Genomic DNA, 18,183 nt, shown 5'->3' with positions numbered 1-18,183 from the left:
TCAGACACTTTGCTATGAGACTCGAAACTGAGCTCAGGTGCATCCGGTTTCCATTGATCACCCTTGTGATGTTTCTACAACTTGATTTGACTTCACCGGTGATAAATGTAATTGTTTGGACATGATTTGGAAAGTCACACCTGTCTATATAAAGTCCCACAGTTGACAGTGCATGTCAGAGCAAAAACCAAGCCATGAGGTTGAAGGAATTGTTCCTAGAACTCCGAGACAGGATAGAATCGAGGTACAGATTTGGGGAAGGGTACCAAAACATTTCTGCAGCATTGAAGGTCCTCAAGAACACAGTGGCCTCCATCATTCTTAAATGGAAGAAGTTTGGAACCACTAAGACTCTTCCTTCAACTGGCCGCCTGGCCAAACTGAGAAATCGGGGGAGAAGGGCCTTGAAAATAACCCAATGATCACTGACAGAGCTCCAGAGTTCCTCTGTGGAAATGAAGAATATTCCTGAAAGTACAACCATCTCTGCAGCTCTCCACTAATCAGGCCTTTATGGTAGAGTGGCCAGACGGAAGCCACTCCTCCGTAAAAGCCAAATGACAGCCCACTTGGACTTTACAAAAAGCACCTAAAGGACTCAGACCATGAGAAACAAGATTCTCTGGTCTGATGAAACCAAGATTGAACTCTTTGGCCTGAATGCCAAGTGTCACGTCTGGAAGAAACCCTGCACCATCTCTACGGTGAAGCACGGTGGTAGCAGCATCATGCTGTGGGGATGTTTTTCAGCGGCAGGGACTAGGAGGCTAGTCAGGATTAAGGGATGATGAACGGAGCAAAGTACTGAGAGATCCTTGATGAAAACCTGCTCCAGAGCACTAAGGACCTCAGACTGGGGCGAAGGTTCACCTTCCAACAGGACAACGACCCTAAGCAAACAGCCAAGACAATGCAGGAGTGGCTTCGGGAGTCTTTGAGTGGCCGAGCCAGAGCTGAACCCGATCAAACTTCTCTGGAGAGACCTGAAAATAGCTGTGCAGCGATGCTCCCCATCCAACCTGACAGAGCTTGAGAGGATCTGCAGAGAAGCATGGGAGAAACTCCCCAAATACAGGATGTGCCAAGCTTGTAGCGCCATACACAAGAAGAATGGAGGCTGTAATCGTTGCCAAAGGTGCTAAAACAAAGAACTGAGTAAAGGGTCTGAATACTTATGTAAATGTGATATTTCAGTTTATTTGTAAAACATTTGCAAATGGTTATTTTTTTTTTTTACGGTTTTTGCTTTCAAATTGAGTATTGTGTGTAGATTGAGGGAAAAAAATTTTTTTATTCCATTTCAGAATAGGGCTGTAACGTAACAAAATGTGGAAAAAGTCAAGCGGTCTGAATACTTTCCGAATGCACTGTATGTCTGTGTAAACTGAAAACAAATGTATCAATGAAACACAAGCCATAATCTTACACACCATACCGGGGCTCCCTCGCAGCATGAAAACCAAGAGAATGAAACTGAGTTAGCCACAAACAGCATGGTGCTCCGTTCCCCGCCCGCAATATGAGACATGCCAGAATCAACAACAAAAAAAACACAGGACCTTGTGAGACCGTACCAATCCCCCACTTCTGGGGGTTATTCTTAAATCCTAGGATTCAGGGCTATAATAACAATAACATTATTTGCTTGTTGTCTAGACCGAAGTTTGGTGTCTGCCAGAATTCTTAAGCCATAATTCGAAGAGTGCACAGCGCAGAACTTGCATGAATCATCAAAATGAGTAGAAACTCAGCACCAGAGAGGTTGAAGGTGCAGGTAGTTTTACAGATGCTTGGTATGCGTCCCAAATGGCAACCTATCGCCTTTCTAGTCCTATGGGCCATGGTCAAAATAAGTGCACTATGTAGGGAATAGGTTGCCATTTCAGACACAACCTTGGTTTAAAAACAGCCACATTAGGCTAGACTACATTTTCCAACGACATGGCAAAACATTCAGCAGACGTTTAGACAATCACTCCCTTTTAACGACTGAAACGCTTCATCTGTTAAACTGAAAAATCTAAGGGAAGTTGAATGGAGAACCATTGCTAAAGGAAACAGCTTCCTCAAAGGGTCCTAAATCTATGTACCTCTGTCTAAACCGCCTACACCTGCTTGCTCTGAGAAAAATCTAAGTATTTTTTGTGTGGTATCAACATGACAAAAATACATTTAGTCTACCCAACCTCCCTCCCTGTCTTGTCTGGCCAGGTGAACCGCGGATAAACGTATGCGTGTACACACACACACACACACACACACACGACTACACCACGTTGACGCTCCTTCAGAGCCTTTCAATTCCCCACTGAAAAATGTCAAACCAGAGCGGCTAACTGAACTGTGAACAAGACACGTCATCTTCTATCCAGAAAACACAGTTTGGCAAAAAAGCAATCAACTGCCCAATTGCCAGTGATGTGCCAATTTCCAAACGGTCCAGTCAGACAGCTGTAGATTACAAATCCATTAGGCAGATAAAAACAGTCAGACCCCATCAGCTAAGAGACGGGAAGACTAAAGTGGAACTGTCTAGAGGACTCGTGATGATTAGACTTACGAATAACGTGAGCACCGTCAAGGAATTTTAACATCTGCAAAGTCGTAAAGGATTTCAGACAAAACCCTCTTATCTGTTATTGGTAAGTGAATTCCCTGAAGTGCATAATTCGAACAAATGTCTAACCAAAGCACGCCACAGATTAGCCTAACTGCCAGTGCCAGCCAGGCAGCATGCATTAAACCCCACCAGACATGTGGTCTCGCGCTAATGCAGAATTCACGAAAAAAATAAATATACACACACATATAAGAAGTATCTTGCTGCATTTTGTAAATACAGATAAAATGCTTCTTATTGTAATTTCTTCTCAGCATCAGACGAATTGTCACAAATTAAAATGTTTAAAAAAAACACCTGACTTTCAATATAAAACGCAAGGGGAATTGTTTAAAACAGATTTTTGGAAGGTCTGTTTTGAAAACGCAGATTTTTAAAACTGTAACACGACCCCTGACCAGACAATTAAGACACAATAAAGCCAATGACTGTACGTACAACAACTAGTAATGAAGATAACCAACCCATTAAATCATTATTATTGCTCTGGGTTATCATTTGCTCTTTTTGTCGGCTCACAGAGCAACATATATAAAGCAGACAGGCAGCGTAGGCATACTGCCAGATAGAGACAGGATATGAAGGTTTCCATGTAAGAGGGGGCAGCTCTGCCGTGGAGCCCGGTCATCTGGAGTGAAGAGTGGAGTGGGGGGGGCCTCCTGGGGCAGCTCTGCGTCGGAGCCCAGTCATCTAGAGTGGTGTGAGAGTGGCCGGGGCAGACTAAACAGAGCCGAGGAAGTCTGGATGTGCATAGCAGCACCTGGACGCAACACAAGCCCTCTCTCTTTCCATCCATCTACAGATCACTGAGAAAAAAAGCTCTGGCTCAGACAAGGGCCTTGCACACAGACTACACTATAAGGCTACAGACTACACTGCACTATTCAGACTTTAATGCAGATGACACAGGACTCCTTACACAGCCGCTTACTGACCACAGCCAACACACATCGCTAACTGCTCTTGGTCCTTTGTAGCTCAGTTGGTGCCAGCGGTAGAAAACTCTGCCAGTGGTAGACAGTGCATTCGTTAAGTATTCAGACCCATTCACTTTTTCCACATTTAGCTCAGTCACATGGTGCTTGTAACACCAGGGAAGTGGGTTCGATTCCCGGGACCACCCATATGAAAAACGTATGCATGCATGACTAAGTCGCTTTGGATAACAGCGTCTACTAAATGGCCGATTACAAGGGCCATGCACACAGACTACACAATTCGGCTATAGACTACACCGTTCAGACAGGGGTCTATTCAACGCAGATGACACAAGACCTCCTAAGTTACTGCTAACTGACCATAGCCCACACACTCAAACAGACCTGCTCACTATATACCACTCCCAAAGGGGCCATTCATTCACAGGTTAGAAAGACTAGCTCTGGTCTCCACCACACTACTACTCTGACTGACATTCCTGGGGTTACTGATAAACTAGAGCAGGGGCATCAAACACATTTTCCCCCCCAGGGGGCCACAGTCCGTCTTGAACGAGTTCAGGAGGGTTGCACTGAAAAGTGGTTATATTTCCTTGCCGGCAAAATAATTGTCCTCTCCACATTGTTTTGGTCATTTTCAATGCTCCCTGACTGTCTACTGATTGTTAGCGAGCTGGACAGTCAAGAAACTGTTTGAAAATAGGTTGATTATCATTTCTGCACAGTTTTGAGTTGGTTTTAGTCACTTGAAAGTATATTGAGTTCATTTCCCCCCCCAACATTTTTTCCCCCACAATTTATTACTTTTTTACTCAAACCCCCCCCCCCCCCCACCAGCCATATGTTTTACACCCTGACATAGACATCCGGAGTCTAGATCCTGGGTTGACAATCACTGCAGCTAGGAGGATACATGCTCTACAATATCATATAGGCATAATAGTGAGTGAGTCATTTGATGATTACATTAAAACAGTCGAGATTGACGATGACTGAGCTTTTGACAGGAGCCTTCAGGTCATTCTCTACTAAACCTTACCGATTCTCCATTCCTCTGTGTCTCTCGCAGCTTGAATGGGAGCATAATGCATGTATGAAGCAGACAGAGGCAACATGAAAAGACAACCTCGACTGAGGAAAGACTCGGGTAGGAAAAACCAGAGAGGAACAGACACGGCAGGCCATCCCAGATGGGCTGCTTCGCTTCAGTAGGCTACAATGAGTGTGAAATGTTTGCGCAGACACACATACACGCCATCCCTCCTCCGCTAGACACTTCTCACACAGAAGGGTTGTCATAGGGGGAACGTTGTCCTGACGTACAGAAAACTGAGTGACAGCCCATAGAAGTAACATGAAAAAGAACAGAGAGAGGAGAGACAGAAAAATAAAGCCAACTGTATGCAGTATGGAAAGGAGCATGTAGGCTGGTTTACAATACGTACTAGGACCCTTGTGACTTACAGAAAGGCATCAAACCCCACATTTCAAGGCAGTGAACCGTACGTAATAGAGCCAATTCATCTGACTCTCGTCCCATTGATATTCAGCTGGAGAGGCAAGGCAACACTGAGAAGCATTTTCATTCCAACACAGAAACTTAGAAGAGATTGCTGCAATGGATTTCTGACAAACGCCTATTGATTGTGCCTTAAAATGGGTCAGACTGCTCTGCAGAGCCGGGTGGGTGGAGAGAGCCGCGTGGCCAAATTAAGCCTCTGTCTGGACGGATGCCGTGCTGCCTTATCTTAAAATGTTTTTGCGAATCAATATGGCTGCTACGTATTTGCAGCGGCCTTCGCCTTGCACGTAGGATCTAGTTTGACCCGGGAGAATGGGTTTCACGCGGCGGTATACAACTAGCCAACACCAAGTGACAACAATAACACACGGGCATGGCCTCTTCTCACTGTGTCGATTTAGATTAACAGCAAACAAATGCCTCTAATCTGCTTTCATTCAAAACATCTGGCCCAGCCTGCTAGACTGTGTAAACCAGCATTAACTTAATCCTGCTAGGACGGAGGGTGGGACAGGACAGCGCTGAGGGCAGTAAAACCAGCTCCCAACGCCATTTAAAATTGTCTTGTTGGCGTACCTTTTACCAGATGTTGGTTACCCTTCACAAAACACAATCAAATACATTTCCTTCATTTTAGGGGCAGGAGTCAACAGGGCTCCTAATTTAGCTCGGTGCTGACAATACATCCTGTGGAGAGTGTGTGTGTTCCCTTTGAGGACACACACACACACAAACTTTATTTTCTGACCGCTGACTGAGTGAATGCTGAGACAGTGGCCTCTGCTAACTTTCCAAAAATGCATTCTCTCGCTCTCTCCCCCCACCGGCTAATGATCGGCCTAGGAAGGACGGAGGCGGGGCCTTTATCTTAAAATCGCCAGCTTCCTGGCTTTTCCCCACTCGCTCTTACTCAGCTCCTCCAGGCCCACTTCCCAAAATGCTAGAGAGAGACTCAACAGTCTAAAGTGGCTTCCTCGTCTGCACTGACCTTTAGTCATGGGGTAGATTCATGTAATACAGATGAAGTCAGAAGTTTACATACACTTACGTTGGAGTCAATAAAACTCTTTTTTTCAACCACTCCACAAATTTCTTCTTAAACTATAGTTTTGGCAAGTCGGTTAGGACACCTACTTTGTGCATGACACAAGTCATTTTTCCAACAATTGTTTACAGACAGATTATTTCACTTATAATTCACTGTATCACAAATCCAATGGGTCAGAAGTTTACATACACTAAGTTGACTGTGCCTTTAAACAGCTTGGAAAATTCTAGAAAATTATGTAATGGCTTTAAAAGCTTCTGATAGGCTAATTGACATCATTTGAGTCAATAGGAGGTGTACCTGTGGATGTATTTCAAAGCCTACCTTCAAACTCAGTGCCTCTTTCCTTAACATCATGGGAAAATCAAAAGAAATCATCCAAGACCTCCACAAGTCTGGTTCATCCTTGGGAGCAAGTTCCAAACGCCTGAAGGTACCACGTTCATCTGTACAAACAATAGTACGCATGTATAAACAGCATGGGACCACGCAGCCATCATACCGCTCAGGAAGGAGACACGTTCTGTCTCCTAGAGATGAACGTACTTTGGTGCGAAAAGTGCAAATCAATCCCAGAACAACAGAAAAGAACCTTGTGAAGATGCTGGAGGAAACGGGTACAAAAGTATCTATATCCACAGTAAAACGAGTCCTACATCGACATAACCTGAAAGGCCGCTCAGCAAGAAAGAAGCCACAGCTCCAAAACCGCCATAAAAAAAGCCAGACTACGGTTTGCAACTGCACATGGGGACAAAGATCATACTTTTTGGAGAAACGTCCTCTGGTCTGATGAAACAAAAATAGAACTGTTTGGCCATAATGACCATCGTTATGTTTGGAGGAAAAAGAGGGATGCTTGCAAGCCGAAGAACACCATCCCAACCGTGAAGCACGGGGTGGTAGCATCATGTTGTGGGGGTGTTTTGCTGCAGGAGGGACTGGTGCACTTCACAAAATAGATGGCATCATGAGGAAAGGAAAATGATGTGGATATGTTGAAGCAACATCTCAAGACATCAGTCAGGAAGTTAAAGCTTGGTCGCAAATGGGTCTTCCAAATACTAATTGAGTGTATGTAAACTTCTGACCCACTGAGAATGTAATGAAAGAAATAAAAGCTGAAATAAATCACTCTATTATTCTGAGATTTCACATTTTTTAAATAAAGTGGTGATCCTAACTGACCTGAGACAGGGAATTTTTACTAGGATTAAATGTCTGGAACTGTGCTAAACTGAGTATAAATGTATTTGGCTAACGTGTATGTAAACTTCCGACTTCAACTGTATATTAGATGCCTACTAAGTAGTCTAGGCTAATAGCTTTCACCAGTAAATTTGTGTCATATCGGTGCATTAGGAAGAGGCCTAGATGGTGAGAAAAAGCCACTTATGACAGCTGAGATGCACCCGGTGTGATTACAGACTGTGCTGCATAAGAGAGATCTGAAACAATTCTTCCAGGCTGGCACTACATGCTCACGGTGCCAACTGGAGGCGAAGGAGCAAATGGAGTTGGAATAGCTAGCCATTTAGTAGTTAGCTCACAGCAGCAGGCTGTTCGCTAGCGGTGCGAACAGCAGCAATTGTCACCTCCCGGTAGTGTTGGGAGTAGCGGCTTAGCGCCAGACTGTTCCCCATTTACTGCTTGGCAACGGCATTCCGTTCAAAACGGCAGGTGACTTCATCAGACAGCGAGTGAAGGAAAAAGCCCAGTGAGCAAACAACAGGACCGGGTCACACTAAATAATCCATCAATCCTGATCTGTGACCAGCAGTCGGGTGCCAAAGACTGTGGCTGGTGGAAAACAGTGCAGGAAAACACCCCGGCGTCTCCCCTCACAGACTAGCACTGATCTTAGATGTCTGTGGAATGCGGCCTAACCGCTAGGCCTTGATTAGCTCTAGCTATTCCTTGAGCGAAATTGCATCTGAGACGAGAGGAAATGGCAAATAAATTGCAAGGCAAAGCTGCAACTACTGACAGTTTGAATGTGGCCTCTAAATGGCAAACGCACAGACAAATGGCCTGAGAATACCTTCAGGCGTCTCCCAGACTGCTAGTAGCAGACACAGTAGTTTATTGACAATTACATTACGATTAGACAATAATGGCGGCTCAGGTCTGAATAGAGTCAATAGACCCAAGGAAGCTATAAGTGCTTAAGAGTAACCCAGAAAACTCTACTGATCGAGCTCTACTGTCTGCAAGCCATCCCTTTCCCTATCCTAAATGACAAGCGAGCATTCAGTGAGACCACAGAGCAGACAGACAGATCGGGGTGGAGAGGCCCGTCTACGACACACACACACGCAAAAAATGTGCAACATTAAAATGTGTGGTGGTGTTCCTCAGTTTGAAAGGAGCAGTGGTTTGAAGCGTTCTTGCCCTCCTCTATGGCGTGAACGAGACAGAGGATGTTCCTAAGATCTGGAGACTCACGTTTCCTCTCCGTTTCACATTCCTGGGATTCCGAGTGAAGACTACTGCAGCAGCCCATTTAAAACCATTTCACATATGGAAAAAAAAATTACAAAAGAGACCCAGGCCTTCACTGCACTAATCAAGATTTGTTTTGTATTATTATTGCATGACGCCTCATTATTGAAGAATAGCCTTGGCTAACTGCATCATAGAGGACTTGGGCAAAATATAAATGTACAGCCTTTTAAAAATGTCACACTAAGTACTTGTTTTTCTACAATGAAGATAGCATTTGTATGGACAGAGGTAACATTACAGGCTACTTTGTTAGTAACAAGTGATTACCTTGGTATTACGCAATTAGGTCTGTATGGTAAACACTTTCAAAGTAATGGAATATTCCAAACAACTCTTGCCGGACCGCGAGGAACTCTTGTTCACTCAGTGCTTTTTTCCAGCTAGTACATTACAAGATTAAATATTTAATTTGGCAGGTCCCAGGAGATAGAGGGGTCAGGAATTTGATCTGATCATGGAAAAACATGAAACGCAGGGCATGCTATCGCCTCCTCTCCCCAGTCAAAACACAGCTTTCTCAAGTAAACAGACAAATGTTTGGGTTGTAAGAAACCGTGAATAGGACAGAAAGTTAAGGGGGCTCATGCTGGCTCCTTTCCCTAAGGGATAGTGTCTTAAAACAGGAGGGAATGCAATACAAGCTGAGGCTATATAGGGGTGCTGAAAGTTCATTACCAACACAAATCAAAGTACTGATGGAACATTTTGAAACACTAGAAATATTAGCTACAAAAGCAAACTATTTGGAACAGGCATACAAGTTGCTGGTCTAAATCAATACTACATTTGGTAATGGTGTCAGTCTGCAGAGCTCTGGCTACTATGGGCAGTCTCTGCACACTCGGGCGGCAGGTAGCCTAGCGGTTAATAGCGTTGGGCAAGTAACCGAGAGGTCGCTAGTTCGAATCTCAGCGCTGATTATGTGAAAAATATGTTGATGTGCCCTTGAGCAAGGCACTTAGCCCGAATTCGCTCCTGAATGACTCAAATGTGTAACTAACGTTACCTATGTATAATAATGTCACTGATAATTGAATTTAGTAGTACTGTAATTCAGATTATAGGACAACCCATGCAAGTAGTGACGATGGGTGGGCAAACAAAACTGTTGTAACAATTAACTAATGCAGTCATTGTGATGACCCCAAATGTTTTAAATTGGAGAGTTCGCTAGCTAGCTAACTTAGCTAACGGTAAATCAACGTTAATCACGACTATGTCAGCTAACTAGCTAACTGACTAGGTAGGTAAACTAACGTTGGCTAGTATTACAAACTGAAAAAAGACACAATTACTTGTTAGAAAACAGTATGCTTATTCGAAGCGTAGCTAACGACATTTGATCAGTTTGTAAATATAACATCGCGTTGTTGTGGATAACAAAGTGTAAACATTCACGCAGAAAACTAGCCAACTACTGTAGCTAGCTAGTAACGTTAGCTTGATAGCGCCATTAGCTAACAAGCCAGTGAAGCTAGAGACAGCGAGGGTGTTTTACATTCTTACCTGTCAACCGCAGTTTCACTGGGCCATTTCTCCTAACTCCTTGATTAGACATGCCCGTTTGTTTTCCAGCTTGACGTGGGTTATCAAAAATATGTATAATACAGGTGTCTAGCTATTTCACAGAAATGAATCCCTATTTAACTCCTATGGCTATGGCAGTTTCACGGTGAATGAAGAAGAATGGAGTCACGGCACAGTGGCCCGGATGAGCACAGCTCTAGTGCTATACACCACCGTCTCGAGCGCATACTCTGAAATCAAATAAAATAAAAAGCTAATTTCCAATAAACCAGGATCTCCTCCCGAAAGAAACAGTGCTATATGACGTCCAAGGCTGCTTCAAAAGCCAAGGGTGAGCTCCTCTCCCGCTGGGGGTGGCATTTCTGCTTGAAGTGGGGGTAGCTGAAATTTCCAAGCAGAGATGTCTTGCTGGTCTCAATTTTTGGAAAGTGACCCTCCCCTCTAGTGACATCACTCACAAGGTTAAAACACAAGCACTAAATTGATGTACAATGTTTATTTAAATGAGAGGAAATTATTGGACATATTAAACTGTTTTTATGTTGTGTTCATCAATATGGTAGACAACCACGGCCTCTGTCCCTGGACTGCCTCACTAGACTGATCTAAGGTCAGTTTTATGTTTCACCGTCCTCATGGTTATGAATAGGTTTTGTGGAGCCAGTGGAGGGTAAACTGATCCTACACTTGTGTGTTCATGAAAGCATTTTCTGGACGTTTATGACACAGGACTGTGGACATACCCCACTTTCTGTCCGTTTCCCTTGAACCACTACATTACCAAACATAGCACAAGTCTGCAGCACTAACTGGAGAGACCTAACTGGAGAGAAGGGGGCTGATATGTAGAGGTCTGCATCAGTGTTTCTCAATCGGGAATAGTAAACTTCTGGCAGAACATAATGTGATTGGAGGTAGGCCTACATTAACCAAAAAGAACCACTGGTCTACATGTCTGGGGCTCCCGAGTGGTGCAGCGGTCTAGAGGCATCACTACAGACCCTGGTTCGATTCCAGGCTGTATCACAACCGGACGTGATTGCTGGTTGATTTACGTACCTGCCTGGTACGGCAATTGCTCGGCCTCTGACCCCAAGGCACTACAGAGGGTAGTGCGTACGGCCCAGTACATCATTGGGGCAAGGCTGCCTGCCATCCAAGACCTCTGCACCAGGCGGTGTCAGAGGAAGGCCCTAAAAATTGTCAAAGACCCCAGCCACCCCAGTCATAGACTGTTCTCTCTACTACCGCATGGCAAGCGGTACCGGAGTGCCAAGTCTAGGACAAAAAGGCTTCTCAATAGTTTTTACCCCAAAGCCATAAGACTCCTGAACAGGTAAGGTAATCAAATGGCTACCCGGACTATTTGCATTGTGTGCCCCCCCCCCCAACCCCTCTTTTTACGCTGCTGCTACTCTCTGTTTATCAAATATGCATAGTCACTTTAACCATACATTCATGTACATACTACCACAATTGGCCCGACCAACCAGTGCTCCCGCACATTGGCTAACCGGGCTATCTGCATTGTGTCCCGCCACCCGCCAACCCCTCTTTTAGCTACTGCTACTCTCTGTTTATCATATATGCATAGTCACTTTAACCATATCTACATGTACATACTACTTCAATCAGCCTGACTAACCGGTGTCTGTATGTAGCCTCGCTACTTTTATAGCCTCGCTACTGTATATAGCCTGTCTTTTTACTGTTGTTTTCTTTCTTTACTTACCTATTGTTCACCTAATACTTTTTTTGCACTATTGGTTAGAGCCTGTAAGTAAGCATTTCACTGTAAGGTCTACACCTGTTGTATTTGGCGCACGTTACAAATAAACTTTGATTTGATTTGATTGGAAGTCCCATAGGGCGGCGAACAATTGGTCCAGCGTCGTCCAGGTTAGGGTTTGGCCGGGGTTGGCCATCATTGTAAATAAGAATTTGTTCCTAACTGACTTGCCTAGTTAAATACAATAAAGAAATGTAAAATGTCATTGCCACTTTTTTCCTAGACACAAAATAGTTTATATCGCCATCTACTGGCTGCTTTCAAAAGTGCATGAGACAAGCTAGAAGCCATATCACAGAACATATCACATTCAATGAACAGCATAGGGAAAGTTTGGCCCACACAAAGACAGCAGGTCAGGTCATAAACCCGCAGGGAGCCCTCTTGCCCAGGTCAAAATTGCACGAAAAATAAGCCTTTACTGGGGATGTAAACTGTGCCTCCAAATAAGACTATGACGTTCCAGAATACATAAACTGTGTTATCCTTTGACGTGTGTGTGTGTGTGTGTGTGTGTGTGTGTGTGTGTGTGTGTGTGTGTGTGTTGACCCAGCTTTACTATCATGTTAAACGTCTGGGTCTACGCTCTGTCCATGCTCAATCAAACATGATGATTACATGAATTATTTAGTTTCTCTTTAGTTTGCACAATTGTGCAAACACATAGCCATTGGTTCTTGAAGAATACATGAATTTGAGCATGTTTGCATTTCTCAGGACCCATCCCTCAGCTGTTTCCCCAAAAAGTGGCCGGGTGCTCACTTTGTTGTAGTTTTAATCTCAGATTTATCCTTTAAATTGGTAAAAAAAAAATATTGGTTAAAGGCCAGATGCAGATGTTTTTATATCAATATCAAAAAATGTCTGGGTAACAGTTAAGTACCCCACTTTAATAGATTTCCATTAAAATTGACAAAATTAGCTTTTTAGCAAAAATATATTTCTCAAGCTAGAATTTTGCTAGGACTGTCTGGGAGTGGTCTGAGTGGGGAGGGGAAAACTGAAAACTAGCTGTCAGAGGTTTGGAACTCTCTTTGTTATTGGTCTATTAATCAATTTACTGCATGGTGATGTCACCATGGAAAGCTGAAACTCCCGTCTATGCAAACCTGCTGATTGGAAGGTCCTGTGTAGATTGTATTTTCAACCAGCAACTATCAGGAAATAACACTGTTGTACAATATGATATAAAATACATGAAAAACAGAATGTTGACTGCACTGGGCCTTTAAAATTTGGCATCAATATGAACATCAACAGGCTATATCATAGTTTACTTTTTAATAGAACTTTAATAGAAAACTCACACTTTTATTGAATTTAGTTAAAGGCACAATCTGTAATATCAACAGCCTGAGTATCACTTTATTTGGTAAACTGAGGGATGAAGCTGGACACAAAACACACACACACACACACACACACACACACACACACACACACACACACACACACACACACACACACACACACAAATAAGGACATTGTAGGCAGTTATAAGGACATTGCAAGAGTAATGTTCTCCTACAATCTCTAAAAACAGGAATAGAGCCACCACCAACCACATCACTAGATAGGGTACTGACTTTCATATACACCTTTGGCAGGGACAGGAAGACACTTTGTTAGAGCCAATTTGGACATATTTGTATAAAAGACAGAACATACAGAGCTCCATGTACGTTTGTGTAAATGTATATGATGAAATATTAGGTACGTATCTTTATGATTTATATTTACCTGATTGAGATGTATTCATTTTTTGTTAGTTTAACTTAGTTTTTGGCCCCCCTCTTGCCATTCAGTGTACTGTGGTAAGTGTGTTAGGATAAAGGCAGTAAGTTGGGCCTTCGGGGGAGGAGTCCTAGCTAAACGTGGGAGCGGTATAGTCTTTTGACCATACAGATATACAAACAGGTCATATTATGTATTTTCCATGTCAATTAATCTATGATTTCAGTTGATTGGAGAATCAATTTTTTTGTTAGATATGAGAAGAATAAACCTTTTTGTTGCACCAAATCCCTGGATCTCATTTAATGTTTTGGCTGTTTGGAAACCTTGAATGTGGACTGTATGCGTACGAAGCAACCCCGCTTTCAGGCTAGGGCAATGGCTAAGGTAAAGAGGAAAGGAAGCCACTACACACTTATCTATCTACTGTAATTAAATTCAATACATCTTTATTCTCCCCGAAGGGCAATTCTTGTGTACTGTAGAAATATGTTTACATACATAAAAAAACATGCACACAGTAAATATCCATCGACAAGGGAAGATTAAAAAGCCTTGAAAATAGAGTCACGCATGTACAAAATATACAGTAAATATATATTTTATATATACACATACAGAAACATATGTACATGACTGTAGGTCAGTCAGATAGGTCTATACACATTGCACTACCAGCAACAGGCGAGAGCTACAGGAAGAGACCATTGATGGCAGCTATAGCCTTCATGACAATGGAGCCACGCAGCTGGAACTTCTGTGACAGGGGGTGAGAGGGGTCCCCCAAAATAGAGGTAGCCTTACATGCTTGTTAAACAGGTCCGTTAGACTGGATTGAGTGACACCTGTCATCTTAGAACAAAGGTCGTTTAACATTATGTAGCCTAGGACTACTTTCTGATGACAAGATTTGAAGGTGTGCCTAGATTTTGAAAAAGTTTATAGGAAAGGAGAAATGTGATTTGTGTGTGTCTGAGATGCGCTGTTGGATTTGATTGGTGGGTCAAATCAAATCAAATTGTATTAGTCACATGCACCGAATACAACAGGGGTAAACCTTACAGTGAAATGCTTACTTACGAGCCCCTAACCAAAACTGCTGTAAAAAATTAAAAATATGAATAAGAATGAGAAATAAAAGTAACAAGTAATTAAAGAGCAGCAGTAAAATAACAATAGCGAGACTATATACAGGGGGGTACCGGTACAGAGCCAATGTGCGGGGACACCAGTTACTCGAGGTAATTGAGGTAATATGTACATGTAGGTACAGTTATTAAAGTGACTATAGATAGATGATAACAACAGAGAGTAGTAGTGGTGTAAAAGAGGGGAGGGGGGGCAATGCAAATAGTCTGGGTAGCCATTTCATTAGATGTTCAGGAGTCTTATCGCTTGGAGGTAGAAGCTGTTTAGAAGCCTCTTGGACCTAGACTTGGCACTCAGGTACCGCTTGCCGTGTGGTAGCAGAGAGAACAGTCTATGACTAGGGTGGCTGGAGTCTTTGACAATTTTTAGGGCCTTCCTCTGACACCGCCTGGTATAGAGGTCCTGGATGGCAGGAAGCTTTGCACCACTGATATGCTGGGCCATACACACTACCCTCTGTAGTGCCTTGCGGTCGAAGGCCAAGCAGTTGCCATACCAGGCAGTGATGCAACCAGTCAGGATGCTCTCGATGGTGCAGCTGTAGAAACTATTGAGGATCTGAGGACCCATTCCAAGTCTTTTCAGTCTCCTGAGAGGGAATAGGTTTTGTCGTGCCCGCTTCACGACTGTCTTGGTGTGCTTGGAACATGTTAGTTTGTTGGTAATGTGGACACCAAGGAACTTGAAGCTCTCAACCTGCTCCACTACAGCCCCGTCGATGAGAATGGGGGCGTGCTTGGTCCTCTTTTTCTTGTAGTCCACAATCATCTCCTTTGTCTTGATCACATTGAGGGAGAGGTTGTTGTCCTGGCACCACATGACCAGGTCTCTGACCTCCTCCCTATAGGCTGTCTTGTTGTTGATCAGACCTACCACTGTTGTGTCATCTGCAAACTTAATGATGGTGTTGGAGTCGTGCCTGGCCATGCAGTCATGAGTGAACAGGGAGTACAGGAGGGGACTGAGCACACACCCCTGAGGGGCCCCCATGTTGAGGATCAACGTGGCGGATGTGTTGTTACCTAACCTTACCACCTGGGGGTGGCCCGTTAGGAAGTCCAGGATCCAGTTGCAGAGGGAGGTGTTTAGTCCCAGGGTCCTTAGCTTATTGATGAGCTCTGAGGGCACTATGGTGTTGAACGCTGAGCTGTAGTCAATGAATAGCATTCTCACATAGGTGTTCCTTTTGTCCAGGTGGGAAAGGGCAGTGTGGAGTGCAATAGAGATTGCATCATCTGTGGATCTGTTAGGGCGGTATGCAAATTGGAGTGGGTCTAGGGTTTCTGGGATAATGGTGTTGATGTGAGCCATGACCAGCCTTTCAAAGCACTTCATGGCTACAGACGTGAGTGCTATGGGTCGGTAGTCATTTAGGCAGGCTTCCTTAGTGTTCTTCGGCACAGGGACAATGGTGGTTTGGTTTAAACATGTTGGTATTACAGACTCGGACAGGGAGACGTTGAAAATGGCAGTGAAGACACTTGACAGTTGGTCAGCGCATGCTCGCAGTACATATCCTGGTAATCCATCTGGCCCTGCGGCCTTGTGAATGTTGACCTGTTTAAAGGTCTTACTCACATTGGCTGCAGAGAGTGTGATCACACAGTCTCCCGGAACAGCTGGTGCTCTCATGCATGTTTCAGTGTTATTTGCCTTGAAGCGAGCATAGAAGTAGTTTAGCTCGTCGGGTAGGCTCGTGTTACTGGGCAGCTCTCGGCTGTGCTTCCCATTGTAGTCTGTAATGGTTTGCAAGCCCTGCCACATCCAACGAGCATCAGAGCCGGTGTAGTACGATTCGATCTTAGTCCTGTATTGACTCTTTGCCTGTTTGATGGTTTGTCGGAGGGCATAGCGGGATTTCTTATACGCTTCCGGGTTAGTGTCCCTCTCTTTGAAAGCGGCAGCTCTAGCCTTTAGCTCAGTGTGGATGTTGCCTGTAATACATGGCTTCTGGTTGGGGTATGTACAGTACGTATGGTCACTGTGGGGACGATGTCATCGATGCACTTATTGATGAAGCCAATGACTGATGTGGTGTACTCCTCAATGCCATTGGAGAAATCCCAGAACATATTCCAGTCTATGCTAGCAAATCAGTCCAGTAGCTTAGCATCTGCTTCATCTGACCACTTTATTGATCGAGTCACTGGTGCTTCCTGCTTACATTTTTGTTTGTAAGCAGGAATCAGGAGGATAGAATCATGGTCAGATTTGCCAAATGGAGGGTGACGGAAAGCTTTGTATGCGTCTCTGTGTGTGGGGTAAAAGTGGTTCCGAGTTTTTCTTTTGCTGATTAAAATTGGTTAAGACCGATTTAAGTTTCCCTGCATTCATTTCCCTGGTCACATGGAGCGCCACCTCTGGGTGAGCATTTTCCTGTTTGCTTATGGTGGAATACAGCTCATTGAGTGCGGTTTTAGTGCCAGCCTCAGTCTGTGGTGGTATGTAGACAACTACAAAAAATACAGATGAAAACACCCTGGTTAGATAGTATGGTCTACAGCTTATCATGAGATTCTCTACCTCAGGCGAGCAAAACCTCGAGACTTCCTTAGATATCGTGCACCAGCTGATATCGTGCACCAGCTGTCCTTTTAGCATTTGTGTGTGTGTGTGTGTGTGTGTGTGTGTGTGTGTGTGTGTGTGTGTGTGTGTGTGTGTGTGTGTGTGTGTGTGTGTGTGTGTGTGTGTGTGTAATTCGCTAATTCTCTTCTCTTTATGTCCATTCAGAAAGTTTCCTAAAGTAGCCTGTCTGGATTCCATAATATAATGGAAATGATTTTAACAACATTCTTTAAATTTAAGCAAATCAGGATGATCATCATATGTGTGAGGAATGACGGCAGCTGACAATTTCGTGTTTCTTTCGAGTCCTTAATGCAATGCAACTGAAGCTGGGATTGAGGGGGAATTTTGGTCTGAAGAGTATTTTTCTCTGCTCATACCAGAGTAATAAAGGACAAATTATTATTGTATATATATATATATAATTATTTTTTTTTTTCTGCGCTCCTACTTCCCGCGCTATGCATATTGAACACTGACAGCAGTGGCAAGGAGTGGAATGTTCATGAAAAAGACTGCTAACCAGACCATATTATATATAGGCTATGCAACTCTTCTGCCAGGCCCTGGAGCTGCTGATACCTATGAGAATATTACAGCTGACCCAGGCAACACAGCTACAGAGAGAACCCCAGAGAGTATAGGTCCAATTAAATGAGAGATGCGTATGCGTGGTAATTTGTTGTATGGCTACTTCGGGAATATGAACCCATCATGGCCAGAAAAGGTGAGGAATGTATTCTGCAATGGTTATGAAAAGAAAAGAAATAGGAAAAATACTATATT

The 18,183-nt window shown here is 43.7% G+C and overlaps 1 protein-coding gene across 4 annotated transcripts in view; it reads right to left on the bottom strand.

The window, feature by feature from the left end:
- LOC106588327 (E3 ubiquitin-protein ligase SMURF2) overlaps positions 1-10,570 on the bottom strand; it is a 69,656-nt gene extending 59,086 nt beyond the window's left edge. For all 4 annotated transcript variants that reach the window (XM_014177201.2, XM_014177210.2, XM_014177215.2 and 1 more), the window contains exon 1: positions 10,140-10,570. In XM_014177201.2, coding sequence (XP_014032676.1) covers positions 10,140-10,191 — 52 coding nt within the window. In that variant the 5' untranslated portion in view covers positions 10,192-10,570. The remainder of the gene's footprint in view (positions 1-10,139) is intronic.
- Positions 10,571-18,183: the final 7,613 nt, after the last annotated feature.

Source organism: Salmo salar, chromosome ssa02 (genome assembly GCF_905237065.1).
Source record: "Salmo salar chromosome ssa02, Ssal_v3.1, whole genome shotgun sequence".
In the NCBI taxonomy this organism is placed as follows: domain Eukaryota; kingdom Metazoa; phylum Chordata; class Actinopteri; order Salmoniformes; family Salmonidae; genus Salmo; species Salmo salar.
The sequence above is the reverse complement of the archived record's forward strand: the minus strand, read 5'-3'. Positions and strand labels throughout refer to the sequence as shown.